Source organism: Ovis aries, chromosome 15, assembly GCF_016772045.2.
Source record: "Ovis aries strain OAR_USU_Benz2616 breed Rambouillet chromosome 15, ARS-UI_Ramb_v3.0, whole genome shotgun sequence".
NCBI lineage: Eukaryota > Metazoa > Chordata > Mammalia > Artiodactyla > Bovidae > Ovis > Ovis aries.
The window spans coordinates 80,713,704-80,736,478 of NC_056068.1; the positions used below are offsets into that span (position 1 = coordinate 80,713,704).

The window sequence follows — 22,775 nt, forward strand, 5'->3', positions numbered from 1 at the left end:
AAACCTGCATGCAGGTCAAGAAGCAACAGTTAGAACCAGACATAGAATGGACTGTTTCCAAGTTGGGAAAGGAGTACGTCAATTGTGACCCTGCTAATTTAACTCATATGCAGAGTACATCATGAGAAATGCTGGGATGGATGAAACACAAGCTGGAATCAAGATTGCCGGGAGAAATATCAACAACCTCAGATATGCAGATTATACTACCCTTATGGCAGAAAGTGAAGAAGATCTAAAGAGCCTCTTGATGAAGGTGAAAGAGGAGAGTGAAAAAGCTGGCTTAAAACTCAACATTCAGAAAGCTAAGATCATGCACGGCATCTGGTTCCATCACTTCATGGCAAATAGATGGGAAACAATGGGAACAGTGAGAGACACTATTTTCTTGGGCTCCAAAATCATGGCGGATGGTGACTGCAGCCATGAAATTAAAAGACCCTTGCTCCTTGGAAGAAAATCTATGATAAACCTAGACAGTGTATTAAAAAGCAGAGACATCATTTGCCAACAGTCATGTATGGATGTGAGGGTTGGGCCATAAGGAAGGCTGAGTGACAAAGAATTGATGCTTCTGAACTGTGGTGTTGGAGAAGACTCGTGAGAGTCCCTTGCACTGCAAAGAGATCAAATCAGTCAATTCTAAAGGAAATCAGTCCTGAATATTCATTGGAAGGACTGATGCAGAAGCTGAAGCTTGAATACTTTGGCCATCTGATATGAACAGCCAACTCGTTGGAAAAGACTCTAATGCAGGGAAAGATTGAGGGCAGGAGAAGGGGGCAACAGAGGACAAGATGGTTGGATGGCATCATTGACTCGATGGACGTGAGTTTGAGCAAACTCCAGGAGATAGTGAAGGACAGGGGAGCCTGGCATGCTGCAGTCCATAGAGTTGCAAAGAGTTGGACGTGACTGAGCGACTGAACAACAAGGAAACATCGGCATGAATCTGCCTGCAACACGGGAGACACGGTTCACTCCCTGGGTCAGGAAGGTCTCCTGGAGAAGGAAATGTCGACCCTCTCCACTAGGCTTGCCAGGAGAATCCCACGGACAGAGGAGCCTGGTGGGCTGCAGTCCATGGTCTGGACACAAGTGAGCACTAGCTCTAACCAACACAAAACAAAATGTTTTCATTGTAATTTTTCACCGCGGCTCCAGATATGAAACCGAGATGTGAAATCACCGAAGAGACCAATTTCTCCCGAGCAAAGCGCAAGTCTAATGTTCAGAGCAGACCAGGGGCACATCGGGCTGTCTCTGAAGGTCATGATCATCCTGTTCTCGAGCTGCTCAAGCGGACGCCACTGGCTGAGCAGGCTGCACACAGGCCCCAACCGCGGCAGCCCTGAATGTCTAGGGATTTGCTTCCAGGTTTGTCCACAGACACGGGATGCTCTGTGACTCTCTCCCAACGTCTTGACTCTCCCCAGTCTTTGCGCTGCTCCAGGTTTGTGATACCCTTTTCCACAGAAACAGGACCAGCCCATTCAAGCTTCAGGTGCCGGCGGCAGGTGGACTAATTTTAACAGGCATCATCCGGCCACCAAAACAGGGAGGAGTGTGTGTTCTTTTGTGGAAACCCCACTTCATTGCCCTGTGGTATTTACACCAGGGCTGAAATGAACAAGTGCTCTGTTTGCATAGATTCCCTAGTATTCTGGAGACCCTTCTTTTTCTTTCTTTTCCTAACCATCCAGAAAATGACAGATAACCTTAGTCATGACACCAACACTTACCAAGTCTGTTAGAAAGATCCAGGGCCTTGGTAAGAGGGCCCTGTCTGGCCAGGGATTTTCAGCTGGAAGTAGCATTTACAGATTCAAGGGGAAAGCATCTTTGGGGCCATCTGTGGAAAAAAAGATGGCTTCTTTGGAAGCACAGCCCCTGGTAAACAAGGTCACAGGGTGAAGCTTCATTCTTTTCTGGCTTACAAGTAGCCCATCTGCTAGAACACTCTTCTACCCTCTCTTTGCCTGAGTAGGTTGTGTTCATCCTTGACGTTTTAACCTAAAGCCCACTTTCCCTTTTCTTGTATACTTATTGATTTATTTGGCAGCGCTGAGTCCTAGCTGTAGCACGCAGATCTTTGACCTTCATGGTGGCACGTGGCATCTTGAGTTTCAGCATGAGAACAATTAGTTGAAGCATGGGGGATCTAGTTCCCTGGCCAGGGACTGAACCCATGGCCCCTGCACTGGGGGCTTAGAGTCCTAGACGCTGGAGCTGCAGGGAAGTCCCTTAAAGCCCACTTCCTAAGAGAGGCCCTTCTTATTCCCAAGCAGAGTATAGAGCCAGGGCAAACGGTGCAGCAGAGCCCAAAGGGGCAGCAGCTGGAGGCAGTCAGCCCCCTGCTGCCCACAGAGCCGGCTCTCTCACGGAGATATGAGAGCCGCACCGCCCTTCTCGCCTCCATGCACTGCTCCAAGTTTGTTGAATGTGAATACTGTTTTCCTCCTTGAATCATTTCTTTGGAATAAATTCCCAGACACAGAGATGTTGAATTGAGGAAGGAGTATAAACAATGGCCAGGTTCTGAGACCCAGACCCAGAATGCCCTGCTGAGGGGCAGCCCAGCAAGCGCATCAGTTTCCCGCTCTCTCCTCCACAGAACCCCATGTACACAGCCCATGCATGTAAACAAGTATGTGTGGCCAGCCCAGGAAGAAATTAAAGGGAGACACTGACAGCCCCACTTACAAATAGATGCACGCTAGCTCGCTTCAGTCACGTCTGCGATCCCAGGGACTGCAGCCCACCAGGCTCCTCTGTCCAGGGGATTCTCCAGGCAAGAACCCTGGAGTGGGCTGCCTGACATACCATGAAGTGTCGAATCAAGAAAGAGAAGACGAGACTTACCTGGTGGAACAGTGGATGAGAACTGTCTCCCAATCCAAGGGAAAATGGTTTGATCCCTGGTCTGGGAAGATTCCACATGCCCAGAAGCAACCTAGCCCAAGCACCACAACGACTCAGCCTGAGTGCCTGGGACCCAAGCTCTGCAGTGGGAGGAGCCACCACGATGAGAGGCGGGGCATCACACAGCACGGTCCCTGCTTGCTGCAGAGAAAGCAGGTGAGTAGCAGTGAAGGACCAGCACGGCCAAAATAAATAGAGATAAATAAAATTACCAAAAAATGCCCTATAACCCTTAGATTAAACAAAAAAGGGAAGAGGGAGAAGACATGTGCAGAAATAGCTGCTGCAAAAAGGAAGGGGATTCTCATGAACTGTTGCTGTTGCTCAGCTGCTCAGTCGTGTCCAACTCCCTGCGACCCCATGGACTGCAGCACGCCAGGCCTCCCTGTCCCTCACCAACTCCCGGAGTTCACTCAGACTCGCAGCCATTGAGTCGGTGATGCCATCCAACCATCTCATCCTCTGTCGTCCCCTTCTCCTCCCGCCTTCAATCTTTCCCCAGCATCAGGGTCTTTTCCAAAGAGTCAGCTCTTCGCATCAGGTGGCCAAAGTATTAGAATTTCAGCTTCAGCATCAGTTCTTCCAATGAATATTCAGGGTTGATTTTCTTTAGGGTGGACTGGTATATGCTGCAGCACAGATGAAACCTGAAGACGTTAAGCTAACTGAAATGCATTAGGCGGCTTGAGACAAGCCAGTCACAGAAAGGAGAATGCTGTGTGGTCCCACTTACCTCGGGGATCTCGTATAATCAAATCCTTAGAGACAGAAAGTAAAGAGCTGTCCCAGGGACTGAGGCAGGCAGAGTAGGGGCGGGAGGCGTTAGATGAGTGTGGAGCTGGAGTTTTGCAAGAGGAAAAAGTTCTGGAGACTGGTTCCCCAACACTGAATATATTCAACACTAATGAACAACACAGTCAGAAAAGGGTAAGATGGCAAATCTGCTGCGTGTTTTTCACCGTATTTGAGGGAAAAGGAAAAGGACTTTCTGGCTCACAAAACAGCCTGCCAGGTGCTGTCTGCCCTGCCTTCTGCCGGGTATTACCCACTTTCAGAATAAAATACCACCAGGGGGAGCTATTGCATACTGTTCATGGAAACTCAACATTCAGAAAACTAAGATCATGGCACCCAGTCCCATCACTTCATGGTAAATAGATGGGGAAACAGTGGAAACAGTGACAGCTATTTTGGGGGGCTCCAAAATTGCTGCAGATGGTGACTGCAGCCGTGAAATTAAAAGACGCTTACTCCGTGAAAGCAAATTTATGACCAACCTAGACAGCATATTAAAAAGCAGAGAGATTACTTTGTCAACTAGGATCCGTCTAGTCAAGGCTATGGTTTTTCCTGCGGTCATGTATGGATGTGAGAGTTGGACTAAGAAGAAAACTGAGCACCGAAGAATTGATGCTTTTGAACTGTGGTGCTGGAGAAGACTCTTGAGAGTCCCTTGGACTGCAAGGAGATCCAACCAGTCCATCCTAAAGGACATCAGTCCTGGCAGTTCATTGGAAGGACTGACGCTGAAGCTGAAACTCCAATACTTTGACCACCTGATGCTAAGAACCAACTCATTGGAAAAGACCTTGATGCTGGGAAAGATTGAGGGCGGGAGGAGAAGGGGACGACAGAGGGTGAGATGGTTGGATGGCATCACTGACTCAGTGGACATGAATGTGAGTGAACTCTGGGAGTTGGTGATGGACGGGGGCCTGGCTGCAGTCCATGGGGTCACAAAGAGTCGAACACGACTGAGAGCCTGAACTGAACTGAGGGGAGCCATTCACTCTCGTTGTCAGGGCTTTTAAATACAGGTGGGGAAGGAGAAAAAATAGCTGAAATAGCTCAGTTAGGAGAGCGTTAGACTGAAGATCTAAAGGTCCCTGGTTCAATCCTGGGTTTTGGCAATGGTTTTGGGCTTCTCCTGGGGCTCAACTGGTAAAGAATCCGCCTGCAATACAGTAGACCTGGCCAGGTTCAATCCCTGGGTTGGGAAGATCCCGTGGAGACGGGAAAGGCTGCCCTCTCCAGTATTCTGGCCTGGGTCAGAAAGAGTCGGACAGGACTGAGAGACTTTCCCTTTCATTTCGCTTTCGGAGAAGGAGAGCTGGGGGAATCGAGAGAGTAGCGCTGACATGTGTTCACTATGATGGGCCAAATAGGCCGCGAGCGGGGAGCTGCCGCACCGCAGAGGGCGCTCTGCTCAGAGCTCTGTGATGACCTGGGCCGGGGGCTATATTCACTGCCGACTCACATTGCTGTGCAGCAGAAAGTAGCACCACGTTGTAAAGCAAATATATCTCATCAAAAACCTGCAGCACAAACCAAAAGGGCTGAAAGCCACCCTCCACTGTTTCCCCTTACACTTGCCCCTGTGGCCATATGTTCACATCGTGTCAAAAGTTAACCCAGCCTCCATCCGATAACTGCAACTTGAGCGATTTGAAACATAAAAGGCTAGATTCCAGGGGAGAGAGAGGGGGATAAATAAGGCGTCGCTGATACGGGGGTGAGAGAGGCATGAATATGTAGGCACGCTTTGTTCTTCTCACTCGTTGCTGGTCAGTGGCCAAGCTGTGGCCAGCTCTTTGGAAGCTGATGGGCTGCAGCAGGCCAGACTTCCATGTCCTTCACTATCTCCCTGAGTTTGCTCAAACTCAAGTCCCCTGGGTGATGCCATCCAACCGTCTCGGCCTCTGTGGCCCTTTTCCCTTCTTGCCCTCAATCTTTGCTGGCACCAGGGTCTTTGCAGTGAGTTGGTTCTTCGCGTCAGGTGGCCAAACATATGAAAGAGATAAACCACAAGGAGCCACTGTAAAGCGCAGGGAGCTACGGGGCTTCCCTCTTGGCTCAGATTGTAAAGAATCTGCCTGCCACGTGGGAGAAGTGGGTTCAGTCCCTGGGTTGGGAAGATCCCCTGGAGAAGGGAATGGCAACCCACTCCAGTCTTCTTGCCTGGAGAGGAGCCTGAGATGCTATAGTCCATGGGTTGCAAAGAGTCCATCAATAAGTTTATAGTGGGAAAGAATCTAAAAAGTATATACACATCTATGTATCTCTCTTTTCTCTCTCTTTAGTCGCTAAGTCGTGTCCAACTTGCGACCCCATGGACTAGAGCCCGCCAGGCTCCTCTGTCCATGAGATTCTCCAGGCAAGATCCAGTATCCTGCATCAAACCTGGACTGGCGATTCATTTCTTACATGATAGTATACATGTTTCAATGCCATTGTCCCAAATCATCCCACCCTCTCCCTCTCCCACAGAGTCCAAAATACTGTTCTATACATCTGTGTCTCTTTTGCTGTCTCACATACAGGGTTATCATTACCATCTTTCTAAATTCCATATATATGTGTTAGTATACTGTATTGGTGTTTTTCTTTCTGGCTTACTTCACTCTGTATAATCGGCTCCAGTTTCATCCACCTCATTAGAATGGATTCAAATGTATTCTTTTTAATGGTTGAGTAATACTCCATTGTGTATATGTACCACAGCTTTCTTATCCATTTGTCTGCTGATGGACATCTAGGTTGCTTCCATGTCCTGGCTATTATAAACAGTGCTGCGATGAACATTGGGGTACATGTGTCTCTTTCAATTCTGGTTTCCTCAGTGTGTATGCCCAGCAGTGGGATTGCTGGGTCATAAGGCAGTTCTATTTCCAGTTTTTTAAGAAATCTCCACACTGTTCTCCATAGTGGCTGTACTAGTTTGCATTCCCACCAACAATGTAAGAAGGTTCCCTTTTCTCCACACCCTCTCCAGCATTTATTGCTTGTAGACTTTTGGATTGCAGCCATTCTGACTGGCGTGAAATGGTACCTCATTGTGGTAGGCAGATTCTTTATCGACTGAGCTATGAGGGAAGGCCTGCTGTCTCCTCTACAAAGTAGTATATATAATGGACGTGATATATATATGTGCGTGTGTGTATATACATATATAAAAATCTGAATCACTTTGCTGTACAACTATAACTAACACATTGTAAATCAAATATATTTCAATACAAAAAGATTTTAATAATAAAAAATTTAAAATACTTTTTAAAGCTCTCAGGATAATGGTTAAGACTCCACAAATCTTGACTTCCCTGGTGGCTCACAGGTTAAGGAATCTGCCTACAATGCAGGAGACCCCGAGTTTGATCCCTGGGTCAGGAAAATCTCCTGGAGAAGGAAATGGCAACCCATTTCAGTATCCTTGCCTGGAGAAACCCATGGGCAGAGGAGCCTGGGGGGCCCCAATCCATACAGTCCATGGGGTCACAAAGAATCACAGGGTAAAGAATCTGCCTACAATGCAGGAGACCCCGAGTTTGATCCCTGGGTCAGGAAAATCTCCTGGAGAAGGAAATGGCAACCCATTTCAGTATCCTTGCCTGGAGAAACCCATGGGCAGAGGAGCCCGGGGGGCCCCAATCCATACAGTCCATGGGGTCACAAAGACTGAGCAACTAACACTTTCCCTTTCCACGATTCGGCTGCAGGGGGCATAGTTCAACCCCTGATCTGGGAACTAAGATCTCCCGCAGCACACTGTGTGGTCAAAAAAATGAAAGACAAAAAGGTTTTAAAAGAAAAGCTCTTAGGCTTCCCAGGTGCCGCTAGTGGTAAAGAACCCACCTACCTGTCAGTGAAGAAGACGGACAACACAGGGGTTTGATTCCTGGGTCGGGAAGACCCCCTGGAGAAGAGAATGGTTACCCACTCCAGTGTCCCTGCCTGGAGAATCCCCTGGATGGAGGAGCCTGGCAGGCTGCAGTCCACAGGGTCACAAAGAGTCGGACACGACTGAAGCACTTGGCAGGCACGCACACGTTGTATTCTTAAATATTCCAGTAGACATATTAATCACAGTAAAATCAAACAGTTGAAAGTAATAAAAGAAAAGAGATTTAATTTCTGTAAGGCAAGACACGATCTCCTGGCAGTAGTGTGTATCATAAATTTTTCTGATCCTTGGCAGAGTTTTTCCTAAACTGCTGTCTCACCTAAAGAGGCCCACTGGCCATGAAAGTTGAATTTATGGAAGGCGCTTCAGGAGGAGGCCAGAAAAAGCTGGAAATTTCCATTCTGGAAGCTGCAATGTGTTCTTTGCCACTCCAGCAGGGAACTAGGCGATTTCTACTTCCTACTCTGGCCACAGGAAGGCAGTGGAGTGAGATAATGCAAAAAAGCTCCACCGAGTGGCTCTCAAGGTAAGTCTAAAAAACATGTATTTGGTTGTCTGCTGCTGTGTGACAAACGACCCCTACAACTGCTGGCTCAAGATAGCAATTCTGTATGATTAACTATTCTGGGTTGAGCTGAATGCTTTTAAAACAAATTAAGTGATTAATTTGGTTGTACAGGTCTTAGTTGAGGCATTCGAGGTCTTGTTCCCTGACCCAGGATCCAACTCCGGCCCCCTGAGTCTTAGCCACTGGGCCCCCAGGGAAGTCCCTGGACAGTCTTTCTATCCAGGGGATGTTGGCTGGAAGCTCACCTACGTAGTCTCCACAGAGATGACGCAAAGGCTGAGCGAAGCCGGGATGCTGGCAGAGCAACCCTGCAGCTGTGCACACAGCTCCCCGGGCTGGCCTGCCCTGCGCGGCCTCCACGGGCGACGAGCTGGGTGGCTCAGGGCTCTGGGCACGGCATGCTTCCTTGTCTCTAGGTCTTACATTTAGGCCCGGTGATGGCCCAGCTGAATGCCTACCACGCTGAATCAGTCACAGCAAGCCGCAGTGCCAGTCCGGGTTCACTGTGGGTTGGGACCTCACAGGGCGCACCAATCCTGGGAGAGGTGGCTAATTAAGGACCACTGGAGACTGGTTCCAAGAATAGGTGTGGAAAAGACGCTGAGACACAGAAGGATGAGCAGAGAGAAGCATGGAGAAAAACACAGAGTACCTAAGACACAAAAGAATGAGGGATGGTGTACGGCTTCGTAAAAAGAGTCAGTGGGCAGTGGGTTTGTGTAATAAGTGGGGCAACAGTCAAACTCCGGGGGACCTTGTACCTTAGGCTCAGCAGTTTGGACGCGACTTTGTCCAGTAGTTCTCTGATCAAACTGCGCCCTGGAATCTCCTGGAGACCAGGGAATGCCAGTTCCCCAAATATTATCAAAACAACCCCTTGATGAGACAAGGAGAACTCCAACTCCACAGAGATTTGGCAGCCTCTCAGAGGAGGAAGGGCAAGGTTAGAATTGATTGAAAATGGGAAGTTTGGTTTAAGGCGTGTCCCTCACCGGGAGAGTGGGGAAGGTCCTTTTAAAAATTTATTCGTTTGTCTACTCCTGGCCTTATGTGACCTAGCCAGTTAGTTGTAGCATGCCAACTCTTGGCTGTGACATGGGGGGCCTAGTTTCCTGACCAGGCATGGAACCCGGGGTCTCTGCATTGGAAGCACAGAGTCTTAGCCGCTGGAGCACTAGGGAAGTCCTGCGATGGAGGTGGGGGTCGTCTTGATGCAGATTGAGCAGAGATCAGAACGCAACAGTCTAAGGCTGGCAGCAGAAGCAAGGGAAGGCAGAGAAATTACATAACCTTAGGGCACAAACTGGTGATGCTATCCTTGAGGAGCTGAGGAATATTTTGGAAAATTTCAGTGAATAACTAGGCCACTTGTCTAGGGAAGAACCTCCTGGAACAGTAAGTTATGCTAATGAGAAGATGGAGTGCTGGGTTACAATAAAGAGTAAGCTCTGTGGAGCGTAGGTAGGATGGGTCTGAGAACATGGTCAACATACAGATTCTCAGAACTCATCTTCAAAAGCTCCTGTTCGGCGGGACCCAAAAACCTCTATTTTTCACAGGCTTGGAATCAAGGCTATAAGCTGGTGGGTAGCAGAGCAGGTCCGCACAAACAAGGGACTTTGGCGTTTTGCTTATTTTGAGCTAAAGGCATTTGAAAAATACCAAATGCTGGAAGATTCCTTTTGAGCTTTCCTTATCTGCCTGAAGACAGATAATCCCAAAGGAACTTTATCATCATAAACCCCCTCCTGAGGGGTTCATCATCCAGGGAAGATGGACTCAACACAGGTGAACACCAGACAGACCCAGATGAACTTCATCACAACCACAGCTCCCACCTGCCTCCTAAGGGCCCACTCACCTTTCCTAAAAATCCCTTGCTGTTCCTGAAGACAGCTGTCCCCAAACCGTTTGGCACCCAGGACTGGTGTTGCGGAAGACAGTGTTTCCATGGTCCAGCGAGCACGGGGGGTAGTTTCGCGATGGCCCAAGCATGTGGCGTTTGCATGCACTTTGTCTCTATTTTTACTGCCTCAGCTTCGCCTCAGATCAGCAGGTTTTGGTCCCAGAGGCTGCAGACCCTTGCCCTAAGGAGTCTCCACGTGGCCCTCCTCTTTTCCTATTAAGAGGACATTTAAGCCTAAATTCTAAAGCCAACCTCTTTAAGCTATTCATTTCCCTCTAGCTCTCTGTCACACATACTTGAAGTAGACATGTTTTAAATGTGTCTTTCTCTTGTCGGTCCATCTTTTATTACAGAGGGTCACAGTCAAGCTCTGAAAGGTGGAGGGAAATTATTTTTCCTCTTCTACTGAGCTACAAACCACTGTGTGTGCATGCTCAGCTGTGCCAACTCTTTGCGACCCCATGGACTGTAGTCCACGGAGCTCCTCTGTCCATGAGCTTTTCCCAGCAAGAACACTGCAGTGGGTTGCCATTTCCTCCTCCAGGAGATCTTCCTGACCCAGGTATTGAACCTGAGTCTCTGGCATCTCTTACGCTGGCAGGTGGACTCTTAACCACTGAGCCACTTTGGAATCCTGTGAACCACTGTAATGATTCTGGGTAGGGCTGGTCCCAGTGGTGAAGACTCCAAGCTTCCACTGCAGGGGACCACAGTTTCATCCCTGGTTGGGGAAGTTTTACCAGCTACGAGGTTCAGCCCAAACAAACAAATGGTATAAATACAGGTTAAATCAGGGATGTGGTCAGGGTTTTCCTAGATTTTATGTCCCCTGCCAATTTCCTCATGCCTTTGATGATTCTAGGTCTTCTCCAAGCTACCAGTGACCAGTGAAGTTGCTCAGTCGTGTCCAACTCTTTGCGACCCCATGGACTGTGTAGCCTACCAGGCTCCTCCATCCATGGGATTTTCCAGGCAGGAATACTGGAATGGGTTGCCATTTCTTTCTCCAGGGGACCTTCCTGATCCAGGGATAGAACCCAGGTCTCCCACGTTGCAGGCAGACACTTTACCATCTGAGCTTTCCAAGCTAAGCTGCAGAGCATACATATATCCATTGCCAGGTGAGGCAAACCCAGGAAGAATCCTTGGGGAAATTTATCACAGGAAAGGAAGGGAGAATTCAAGAGGCAGTGATTCCAAGGGGCCTGGGGATGGAGGGGAGGAGGGGGAGCTGGTCTTTGATCCTGCAAGGCCCTTGGGCAGGTGACTGTTAGGTGTGGATGGCAGGCTGGGGGTGGAGGTGCTCCCAGAGGAGACAGGAGTTGCTTAGATAACTCAGAATCCCCATCAGCTCAAATTCAGGATGTCGAAATCCTGAAATCTGGTTTGCCCCTGATACTGGGGCTTCTCAGGTGACTGAGCGATAAAGAATCTACCTGCTAATGCAGGGTTCCAGCCCTGGGCCGGGAAGATCCCCTGGAGGAGGAAATGGCAATCCACTCCAGCCTTCTTGCCTGGAGAATCCCATGGACAGAGGAGCCTGGTGGGCTGCAGGCCACAGCTGAGCAGATGAGCACGCACACCCTTGGTACTGAACTATAAACAGACCGAACTAAAAGTCCCCCAGACCCCTCGGCGTATCTGACCCTTGGCTGGTATAATCTTGCTTAAATCACTGTGTTCCTCTCCTCCCCCTCACATTCACGGAGGCTTCAGAAAAGAAGTTCAAAGAGATAAAGTCACTTGCCCACGATCACAGAGCCACTAAATGTCATGAAAGTGAAAGTGTGAAGGTGTTAGTCGCTCGGTTGTGTCTGACTCTTTGCCATCCCAGGGACTGTAGCCCGCCCCAGGCTCCTCTGTCCATGGGATTCTCCAGGCCAGAAGACTGGAGTGGGTTGCCGTTCCCTTCTTCACAGAATCTTCCCAACCCAGGGATTGAGCAGGTTCTTTACCATTTGAGCCACAGAGAAGCCCTAGAAATATGGTGTGATTAGCTTTACGGGCTGGGCAATTTCACAGGCTAATGAGTGGGAACTGGTGGTCACTTAGTCGTGTCCAACTCTTTTCAACCCCATGGACTGTAGCCCACCAGGCTCCCCTGTCCATAGAATTCTCCAGGCAAGGAGTGGATTTTCATTTCCTTCTCCAGGAGGTCTTCTTGACCCAGGGATTGAACTTGGGTCTCCTGCACCACAGGCAGGATCTTTACCATCTGAGCCACCGGGGACTAAGCGCCGTGCTCTGCCCCAAACCCTGCTCTGCTGAACTTCAGCTCCCCTGACCACTTCTTTATCTTTACTGCCTCCTTCTCTTTGACAAGCAGCAGGGTATTTTTCAAGCAACAGGATTACTTTGTGTTTGTCCTTATTTAAAAAATATATACATATGTAATGCTGCAGTTAATAATACTGTGGTTCTACTGAAAGGAATTTCCTCCTTAATGGCGCCATTTAAGATCACTTCGCATTCATCCTCATTCATTCTATTCCGTTCTCAACTAAGCACCTAGAGACTCGTAGTGAGTGAAATGAGACTGAAATTAAACAGGACCCTGAGGAGCTCTCTTGGGTATAAAACTTCCTACCTGTCCCCAGTTTCTTATTTTAAAAAAATAAATAAGAAAGAAAGGACTTTCTTAGTGGTCCAGTGGTCAGGAATGCACTGCAACTCCAGGTGACACAGCTTTGGTCCCTGGTCCAGGAAGACCCCACACGCCACGAGGCAACCGAGCCTGTGTGCCGCTACTGCCGAAACCCACGCACCCTAGCACCTGAGCTCTGCAATGGGAGAAGGCACCGCAATGAGAAGCCCAAGCCCTGCCACTAGGGCAGTCCCCGCTCCCCACAACTAGAAGCCCGCAGGCAGCAGTGAAGACCCAGCACAGCCAAAAGCAAAATAAATAAAGAATTTCACATTTTAGAAAGATTTTAAAAATTAAAAAAAAAATTTTTTTAATCTTTTAGGCCTTCCCCAAGTTCCAAAGAGAAGGCTCAAGCAGTTATTAGGCAGAGAATCACAGGACTCTGAGCTCCTGAAGGGCTGTAGATAACAGTCTGATTCACATCTCTCAGTTACTCTCCTCCTCCCCCCAACTCTGCCCTGCTGGAGGATGATGAACACTTGCGGACCACAAGGTTGGAGGCATGCAGATCCAGGCTGGTTGGAACCAGAAGGCGGAGATTCCTGAGATTCCTATTACCCCACCATCAACCCATCAGAAGAAACTCATGCACTCTGAGGTCCTTGCCCCAAATTTAGCCTTTTAAATGCTCCCCGAGAAAACTCGGGGGGAGTGCAGTTCTTTTCAGCGTGAATTGCCCGCTCTCCTGGCCTGGCAACTTGCAACAACTTTTTTGAGCTCCAGACTCGGGACTTCCGTGCTGGCTCAGTGGGTGAGCATCCTCCGGGCAATACGGGGACACAGGTTTGAGCCCTGATCCGATGGTCCCACAAGCTTCATGTGCCACAGCTACTGAGCCTGCGCACAGCAGCCACTGAAGCCAGAGAACCTCCAGCCTGTGGTTTCTGACAAGAGCAGCCAGGCCATTGCAGCGAAGAGCAGCGCCGGCTCACTGCAGCCAGAGAAAGTCCGCACCAGGCAGCAAAGACTCAGTGGAGCCATGAAGAAATACTAAACAAACAAAAAGGAAAACCTCAGATTCTTAGGGTCGCAGCATCGCACACTGGAACTTGGGTTTGACCAGAAGACCCCTCTAGGCAGGGGCCAATATTCAGCCAGTAACCTCAGGAGGCTTGCTTGCAGCCAGTGAGTTCTGGCTTCCCCTGCCACGTGCAGGGTGTTAAGGATTCGGACAGCTTCTCCGAAGCAGTACTCACTTGTGAGTCCTCCCAGGCTCTAAGCTGGAATCCCCACGGCCCAGAGCTGTGAGGTAGGGTGGGGAGTGAATTCAGCCTGTGAATCAGGACCTGGGGACTTAGATTGGTTTCCTTCCAAGTCTATCTCTGTGTGGCCCCGTTTTCCCTGGGAACCCCTTTCTCCGCAGTAAAATCAACATATGGCCCAGCACCAGACGTGCAAAGATGTCTCTGTGCCTGGGTGCATGTGGCTGAAAGGACACACACCCAGCTGATAACAGTGCCTATTTATGGAAAGTAGAACTGGGCGAAGGAGGCTTTTTCATTTATCTAATCTCTTGACTCTTTTCATTTTCCATAAGATCATTTCTTGTGATTTTTTAAAAGTGAATGGGCTTTCCCTGATAGCTCAGTTGGTAAAGAATCCACATGCAATGCAGGATACCCGGGTTAGAGTCCGGGGTCAGGAAGATCTGCTGGAGAAGGGATAGGCTACCCACTCCAGTATTCTTGGGCTCTGGTAGCTACCATTCTGGTAGCTCAGATGGTAAAGAATCCTCCTGCAATGTGGGTGACCTGGGGTTGATCCCTGGGTTGGGATGATCCCCTGGAGAAGGGAAAGGCTACCCACTCCAGTATTCTGGCCTGGAAAATTCCAGGGACTGTACAGTCCATGGGGTCACAAAGAGTCAGATTACAACTGAGCGACTTTCACTTTTACTTAGAAGTGAGTAGCTAGAAAAGTCCTATTGGTTCCTGTTTTACAGAAAGTCACACTTTTGGTCCAAGGTCCCACAGGGCAATGGCATCTGACTCAAGACCATCCTGCCTGTGTCTTCCTTGTGTTGCCTTGGGACAATTGGGGGATGGAAGTGCTGGGCACCTGTTGACCCTTTTAACTCCCGAGTCTTAGCCAATGCTGCCCAGGCTGGTAAGAAAATATCCTCACAGTTTTCCTTGCTTTCCTCCTGCTGGCATCCGATCCCCACTGGCAAATGCTTAGCTACCATTCCACCGAAGCAGGTCTATCTTTTCTCATATCCACTGCTATCAAATGTAAGAGCCATCACCCAACGTGGTAAATACCCAGCTTCTTTTGAATTTATGACATGAGGTGCTTGTTCCTAAGTCACAAGTCCAGAATGGGGAAAAGCAGCATGAGGACTTGTCCATGTCACAGGAAGATGCACTCAGAGCTGGAGGAGAGCTTTACTGCTTGCTTTGAGAACAGCCTTCTCCCTAGCAAACCATCCTCCCAAATTATCTCATGATAAACCAGTGACACTTCTGGATCGAAGAAATGCAAACGTAAGCACACAAAGAGATGGGAGGGGAGCCCACGGGGGTAGAAGGGGCGCTGGGCTTTGGATTCACATGGACTCGGTGAAAACACAGACCTTGAGCCAGCCCCGGAACCCATTCCACTGAGTGGACACCCTATTTCGTGCCAGGAAACGTGCTAGGCATCATTCATCAGTGGCTGGAGCCTGAACAGCTTTGTATTGCTTTCATCGTGGGGCAGACGAGGCAAGCAGAATCAGGGGAAACCATGCTAGTGGGAGCGCCCAGCTGATGACACGGCAGAGTCTGGGCTCCGACTCAGACCCGGGGAAGGTGAGGCCGGTCTCCAGTCCTCAGGGAAGGGAGAGTCTTGCGTCTCCCGCACAAGGTAGGGTGAATAAACCTCTGCTCCCAACACATCACTGCCAACAGGTGTAACTGGTAGGGACATCACTGGGTCAGGTGATTCCTTATGCCCTCTCCAAGAGCCTTCTTAGGACCAAAAGTCCTAGGAGAGACAAAAACCAAGAAGACCCCGAGAGGCAGCTGCAGAGCCGAGTGGGAGCTGGGTGGGCCCACGGCCAGGATCAGCACCATTGAGGCAGTGAAGCAGGAGGTCCAGGTTCCACAGCAGCAGGCTGGTGATGCAGGCGAGAGCGCTGAACACCTCCAGAGGGAGGTTCAGGGAGAGAGGCGGGCCCGGGGCAGGGGAGGCTGAGGTGGCTTCCTTGAGCCTAAGATCCAGCTGGTTTAAGAGGAGCTGGACTGAACTCAAGAGTGCCTGGCCCCTGCCCTGCAAGAGCTGGAGGAAGCCGACAGAGCTGGGGAGGAGACCGAGAGAGGTATGAGGGTATGAAAACCGAGCCTTAGAAGATGAAGAAAAAACTGGAACTCTGGGAAATCCAATTCAAAGAGGCTAAGCACATTGTAGAAGAGGCAGACAGGAAGTAGGAAGAAGTGGCTCGTAAGCTTGGGATGCAAAGAACTGATTCCTTGGAAAAGACCCTGATGCTGGGAGAGATTGAAGGTGGGAGGAGAAGGCGACAACAGAGGATGAGATGGTCGGATGGCATCACCGATGCAATGGACGTGGGTTTGAGTAAACTCCAGGAGTTGGTGATGGACAGGGAGGCCTGGCTTGCTGCAGTCCATGAGGTCAAAAGGAGTCGGACACGACTGAGCAACTGAACTGATCTGAAGCTGGGGATTATTGGGGGAGACCTGGCACGCACAGAGGAGTGAGCTGAGCTGGCAGAGTGCCATTGTCGAGAGATGGATGAGCGAATCAGACTGATGGAGCTGAACCTGAAGTGCCTGAGAGCTGCTGAAGAGAAGTACTCTCGAAAAGGAGACAAATATGAGGAAGAGACAAAGATTCCTACCTATAAACTCAAGGAGGCAGACAGGGGTTGAGTTTGCTGAGAGATTGGTAGCTGGGCTGGAAAAGACAATGGACGATTTGGAAGAGAAAGTGAAATGTAACCAAGAGCAGCACCTCTGTAAGCAAGGGATGCTGGAGCAGACGCTGCTCGACTTGAAGGAAATATAGAGCGCCCGGTCACCCCCTGCCGCTAGCAGCTCCTCCCTCGACCCCCGACTCTGCTGAGAACTCCCTGCCTGAAGCTCACTTGGAAACTGAGGGCTGATAGTTATTTAACTGGAAGTCTGCATCTCTCCTTTCGACACCTCTCCCATCCCCACCCCCGTGTCCCTTTTGCCAAACTATCTCTGCCTTTCCCGAGCCCCAGCTGGGCCAGAGGCAGAACACCTTTGGGGACAAAGTTTAAGGGAATGTGAGCACGGTTTGAAGTGTCTTTAAAAGCCTGCTGTGATGTACACATTTTGTAATTACCTTTTCGTATTGTTGATGTAACAACCATTTGTAAAAATGTTCCAGACAATTCCATGGTTCTGAAGCAACAGTCTAACCCCTTTCTCACTTTTGGAAGGTAACGTTTCGGCTTAATGCATATTGCCTTCTCCACCAGTTTAGTTCAGTCGCTCAGACATATCCGACTCTTTGTGATCCCATGGACTGCAGCACGCCAGGCCTCCCTGTCCATCACCAACTCCCAGAGCTTACTCAAACTCACATCCATTGAGTCGGTCATGCCATCCAACCATCTCATCCTCTGTTGTCCCCTTCTCCTCCTGTCTTCAATCTTTCCCAGCATCAGGGTCTTTTCAAAGACCTTCTCCACAGGGGAGGGGAAAAGGTATGGGCCTGCCTTACTGAGAGCCTCACAGCCCAGAGAAAGTCTCCATTTGGGGAAACCTCATTGCTCTGGAAAAAGTACCCCCAACCCACAAAGATGATTGCAGGAGGAGAGAGCCAAAAAAGTCTGTTCCAGTTTTCAGCTTTACGGTTTCTTTGAAACTTTTTTTTTCTCTTTTTTCATCAGAAGTGACCCAACAAATTTAAGATGGTGAAACCTCTGGGACCAAATCCTTGTCCCAGCTCTACCGTGTTCCCAACCTGGGCTCACAGAATGGATGATGTGGCCCTTATGTTGAGGCAAACACGTTTGCTCGCCTGCCTCCTTGAAAGAAAGTAAAGTATGTTTTGCCACTGATTTAGCCATAGGAAACTCATTTCATCACCCTTTTTTGGGTCTGAAGGTGCTGTCTAAAAGGGCCATCTCATTGTGCTTTGTATTGGTTACTGCTGGAGAAAGCACGAAGAGCTTATGTACAAACCTGTTTTTAAATTTTACACTATTGTGGTACTTTGCTTCTTTGGGGTTGGGGCACACCAGTGACCCCTCTGGCTGAGAGCGCTCTATAATCTGTGGGCTGGCAGTGTGCTGATCTTTTAAAGTTTCTTTCCCTACCCAATCCCCTCTTTTGGATGAGGTTTCAGTGAGGTCTGGTAGGTGAGTATGCTGCAGCTTAATTGGCTTAAAACATTCTCTCCTTTGGTGTGGTCTCTGTAGGGATCAATTTGGAGAAAGAAAACAATAGTGTAGCTGTTCTGATACCGAAAATTGATAAACATTGTTTTGAAATAAAGAACAAGCTCCTGCCTGATGGCTCAGATGGTAAAGAACCTGCCTGCAATGCAGGAGACAAGGGTTCGATCCCTTGGTTGGGAAGATCTCCTGGAGAAGGGAAAGGCAACCCACCCCAGTGTTCTTGGCTGAGAAATCCCATGGACAGAGGAGCGCGGTGGGCTAGTTTGTGGGGCCGCAGAGTTGGACACAACTGAGCGACTCAACACGCACATTTCCTCTCCGAAAAAGAAGACCCTGACAGTGCATAGGAAGAAGAAGTCCTAAACCAAGATCTGTGCTTTGGCAGCAGATGAGCCTGGACTCAATGCCGGCTCCAGTGTGAACCTGCCATTTGGGATACTTCTCTGGGGCTGATTTTCTAATGTGTAAAAAGAGACTATCACGTGTGTTAGTCAGACTGGAGCCTGCCAGGTTTCTCTGTCCATGGAATTCTCCAGGTAAGAATACTGCAGTGGATTGCCATTCCTATCTCCAGAGTAACTTCCCAACCCAGGGATTGAACACTTTCTCCTGCATTGCAGGCAGATTCTTTACCGTTTGAGCTACACTGAGGTTAGAAAGGAGAAACAGAGAGAGACTGGTGAGAGTTTAAAATGGAGTCCATGGGGTCAAGAAGAGTCGGACACGACTGAGTGACCTCACTTTCACGTTTCACTTTCCTGCACTGGAGAAGGAAATGGCAACCCACTCCAGTGTTCTTGCCTGGAGAATCCCAGGATGGGGAGCCTGGTGGGCTGCTGTCTATGGGGTCGCACAGAGTCGGACACGATTGAAGCGACTTAGCAGCAGCAGCAGCAGCAAAGCCCTAGCCTAGCGTATTTAGAGCAGCTCCGGATCTCAGGGAGGGGGGCCCTAGAGAGCTCCTCGCAGATACAAGGGGAGGAGAAAAGTTCTTGGGCCCTGGACTGTTGTTGGTGGGTCTTCAGGCGATTCCCTGGTCTAATCTACCCCGCCCTGACCTCAAGCCTGGAATCAGCTTCACGCGCGCCTCCGTGCTTCTGATAAGAGACCGCCTTGCTCCTCTGTTGGGAGGACTTCCGGGAGAGGCGCCTGGGAGGGGCCGCCGGCTTGGGGAGGGGCCCGAGTGGGGCTGAGTCCCTCCAGGCTTTGAGGCTGAGCCTATTTCAGCTCCAGGCCGGGGACGGCCGCCCTCAGCGACCTCGGGATCCTGGAGGAGATGAGGGGCGGCAAGCTGTGCCGGCGAAGCTCGCCCCCGGCCCTGGGCCTGGGCCTGGCACCCCTGCTGGTTCTGCTCTGGGTCGGGCTGGGCGGCAGGGCGGACGAGGGGCCTTGGGGCTTCCAAGGCTGCAAGCAGCAGCTGAACGTGTCGGTGCTGGGGGCGCTGCCCGGGGCGGGCTGGGACAACCTGCGCAACATGGAGCTGGGGCTGGTGCTCGGGCGCGCCTACTCGCAGTGTCTGACCACCGAGGACGGCGAGTACCTCATCCCCGACGGCATGCTGGCGGTGCCGCGGCGCGAGAGCCTGGTGCAGACCCGCGCCGACCTGATGGACAGCTGGGTCAACTACACCGACACCTGGGCAGCCTCGGTCAATGCCGAGTTCTCCTTCCTCTCCTTCCTCAACGGCAAGTTCTCCGTGGAATGCCAGAACGTCCGGAGGTACAGCCTGCAGTACCAGACGATCACCACCCGCGTGCAGCGGCGCCACAGCATCTACTCCGTGAGGGTCCGGGGGACCCCTGACTTCCACCCCGACTTCCGGCAGCGCCTGCTGACCCTCAGCGACCACCTGGAGAACAACCAGACCCTCGAGGCGGAGTACCTGGCAGAGATGCTCGTGTTCACATACGGCACGCACGTCCTCACCGAGGTGGAGGTGGGGGCCACCCTGGTGCAGGAGGACCAGGTGAGTCGGGAGCTTGTGGGCCACGAGGACAGGAACAGGCTCAACGTCACCTTCGCCGCCTCCGCCTTGTTCGCTCGGAAGATCGGGGTGGGCGACGTGGTGTCCTGGGACAAGCAGAGACAGTTGGTGCAGGCGTACCAGCAGGGCACGGTGGCCTCCAAGATACACAGCCGTGGGGGCCCGCCCTTCTACGAGGGCCTCACCCTGCAGAAGTGGCAGGAAGGCGTCGCCAACCGGCTGGTGGCCATCGACCGCTCGGGCCTGCCGCTGCCCGCGCTGCTGCAGCCCGAGGCGCTGCCCGAGCTCCCGGCGCCCGCCGTGCGGCGCGTGGAGGCGGCCGTGAGCCGCGCCATCGGCCGCTACTACGCAGTCAACATGCACCCCGGATGCGTGAAGCGCGGGGCCCCCAACTTCGACCCGCTGGCCAACGTGGACGATGGCTCGTGCACTGACGGCCAGCACGCCAACTTCAGCTTCGGGGGCGTCTTCCAGGAGTGCGAGGCGATCACGGGCCCCGAGGGTGGCCGCCTGTGCGCGCCCTACACCATCCTGAACCCGCTCACCGGCCGGACCTCCTGCCCCGCCAACTACACGGCCAGCCTGCTGAGCAGCGAGGTCAAGGTGTGGAGCGAGAGGAGCTACCAGTGCTGGCCGCGCTGCGAGAGGTGCTGGCTGATCTTCACCTGCTGCCACCGGATGTGCGGCTTCCGTGAGGTGCAGCGCGTCGTGCGCGTCAACGCGTCCTGGTGCGCGCCCTCGGGGGCCGCCCCGACAGCCGCGGCCGGCCTGCTCTTCGGAGGCCTCTACAGCCCCGGCCGCCCCAACGCCCGCACCGGCGCCCAGGCCTGCCCCTCGTCCTTCTTCCCGCTGACCCTCCTGGGTGACCTCAAGGTGTGCGTCAGCAGTGACTGGGAGCTGGGCGCGGCCCACGCGGTCCCCTTCGGGGGTTTCTTCAGCTGCCAGGTGGGCAACCCCTTGGCGGCCCGGGCGAGGGGCCAGGACCCCGAATCCCTGAAGGAAGTCTTCCACCTGAACGTCGCCACGGATTACCCCATGACCTGCCCCGAAGGCTACAGCCAACACCCAGCTTACCTCAGCAGCGGCTGCCAGGTCCAATACTGCCTCCGGGCTGGGTTCCTCTTGAACCCGCAGCAGCTCATGGTCCGGTTGCCGCCCTTTGTGGCCCGCCCCAGCCTGCTGGGCAACAGCAGCGGCCTCAGGGCCTCGGTCCTGGTGGACGCCAGCGGGCAGCGGGCCTGGGTGAAGCTGCAGGGCTCCAGCCTCTGGCGGCAGACCGATATCCACGACCCATCCGTGGCAGCCCAGCTCCTGGATAAGGGCGGTTCCCGGCCCAGTGCTGGGACCATCGCGAGCGCCTGCCTGGGGGCCGTCTTGGGCGTGATTGCTCTGGCTCTGGGGGTAACTTGGGGCTTCAGGCGCTACCAGAAGCGGGGTTACAGGAGATTGCCGGAGGGCATCCTGGCAGAGGAGCAGACAGTCTATGGGACTGCAGAAACCGCTGAGAGCCCCACTCCGTCTGGCTGCTCAGAGAATGCCAACAATTCCGTCTAGACTTGGCCCAAGCGGCAGCACCCTTCGCCCCTGGTCAGGGCTTCAGTCCACTCTGTGTCCCCCACGGACTGGGTAACCAGATGTCTGATACCTCCTCGCAGAATGGGCCCCCTTTCTCAAGGTACAGGGACTGAACGGTGCTTTCTCAAGTCTGCCCCAAATCACCTAATTCAAGCTCAATTCCTGGAACAATCTCTTTCCCTAAAGGCTTCTCGAGAGCAACCCCACGCCCTCCCCGCCATTCTTCTTGCCATATTCTTATGTTGGGCACTTTCTTTGTTGCAAAGAGCCAATAAACCCAGCTTTGCTCAAATGCAGGTGTGTTCCTGGTATTCTTTGGTGGGGGCTGGGATGGGGTAGGAGGGGAAGCGACAGAGAAGGTAGAATCAGTATTGACCCTAGGATATATGGCATAGCTTTGTGTTAGATTTTTTTTTTTTTGTAATTGTTATAAAATTCATTTTGTCCATTCATTTCCCCAGAATCATTGCCTTGAACCCCAAAAGTTCCCTCTTGGACTCATTTTAAGTTAGGTCTGTTATTTTTGTTTTCCAAATAGGGGCTGACCTACTTGTGGATGATGGAATGAATTAGGTTGTTTTTTCAACCACATTTTAAAAGCAATTTTTTAAAAGACAGAAAACAGTATATTGCATGAAACAGCTACAATGTTTATATAATGTTATATTTTATAATGTTATATTTTGTGAAATAAGTCAATCACATAAAATTGCCCAGATCCACCCATTTTGACTCACCCTGAAATGGCAGGTATGTATACACGCACACACGCATGGGACCCCACTGTAAACTATGATACAAGCTATGATCACCGTGGGAGAACTCTTCCATCTCCTCCTCTGTTCTGAGAAACTCAGCTTGGGAGAGCTGAGAGTCCTCACCCACGGTGGAAGACGTCTCCGTTTGCATATTCTGTTTCTCTCCGGTACACCAAAGTCTCCTGGGGCCAGTGTCCCATTCGTGATGGGCTTGCAGCAAAAGGCGCATCGCGATTTAAGCCCAGAGTGTGGGTGGGTCTGCAGTTGTCACAAGGACAAACTCAGAGTGTCCCATTAAACCCTCGGACCTGCAGGACCAAGTCCAGATGGTTCCCTCATGTGGGAATTTTAGAGCCAAATCTGAAGGCA

At 51.3% G+C, this 22,775-nt stretch overlaps 1 protein-coding gene, 1 non-coding gene and 1 pseudogene across 2 annotated transcripts; all 3 read left to right on the plus strand.

Moving 5' to 3' along the window:
• Nucleotides 1-4,759: 4,759 nt before the first annotated feature.
• TRNAF-GAA (transfer RNA phenylalanine (anticodon GAA)) lies at nucleotides 4,760-4,832 on the plus strand. The gene has a single exon. It is a non-coding gene; the product is annotated as a tRNA-Phe (tRNA).
• Nucleotides 4,833-16,025: 11,193 nt separating this feature from the next.
• On the plus strand, nucleotides 16,026-16,726 carry LOC101108159 (tropomyosin alpha-3 chain-like; annotated as a pseudogene).
• Nucleotides 16,727-19,365: 2,639 nt separating this feature from the next.
• LOC101110088 (macrophage-expressed gene 1 protein-like) lies at nucleotides 19,366-21,627 on the plus strand. The gene has a single exon (XM_027979921.2). The coding sequence runs from the start codon at nucleotides 19,366-19,368 to the stop codon at nucleotides 21,625-21,627; it is 2,262 nt and encodes a 753-aa protein (XP_027835722.2).
• The last annotated feature ends 1,148 nt before the right edge of the window (nucleotides 21,628-22,775 follow it).

Excerpts from the sequence above, each read along its gene's own strand:
- LOC101110088 (XM_027979921.2), top strand. The coding sequence starts at position 19,366 with ATGAGGGGCGGCAAGCTGTGCCGGCGAAGCTCGCCCCCGGCCCTGGGC.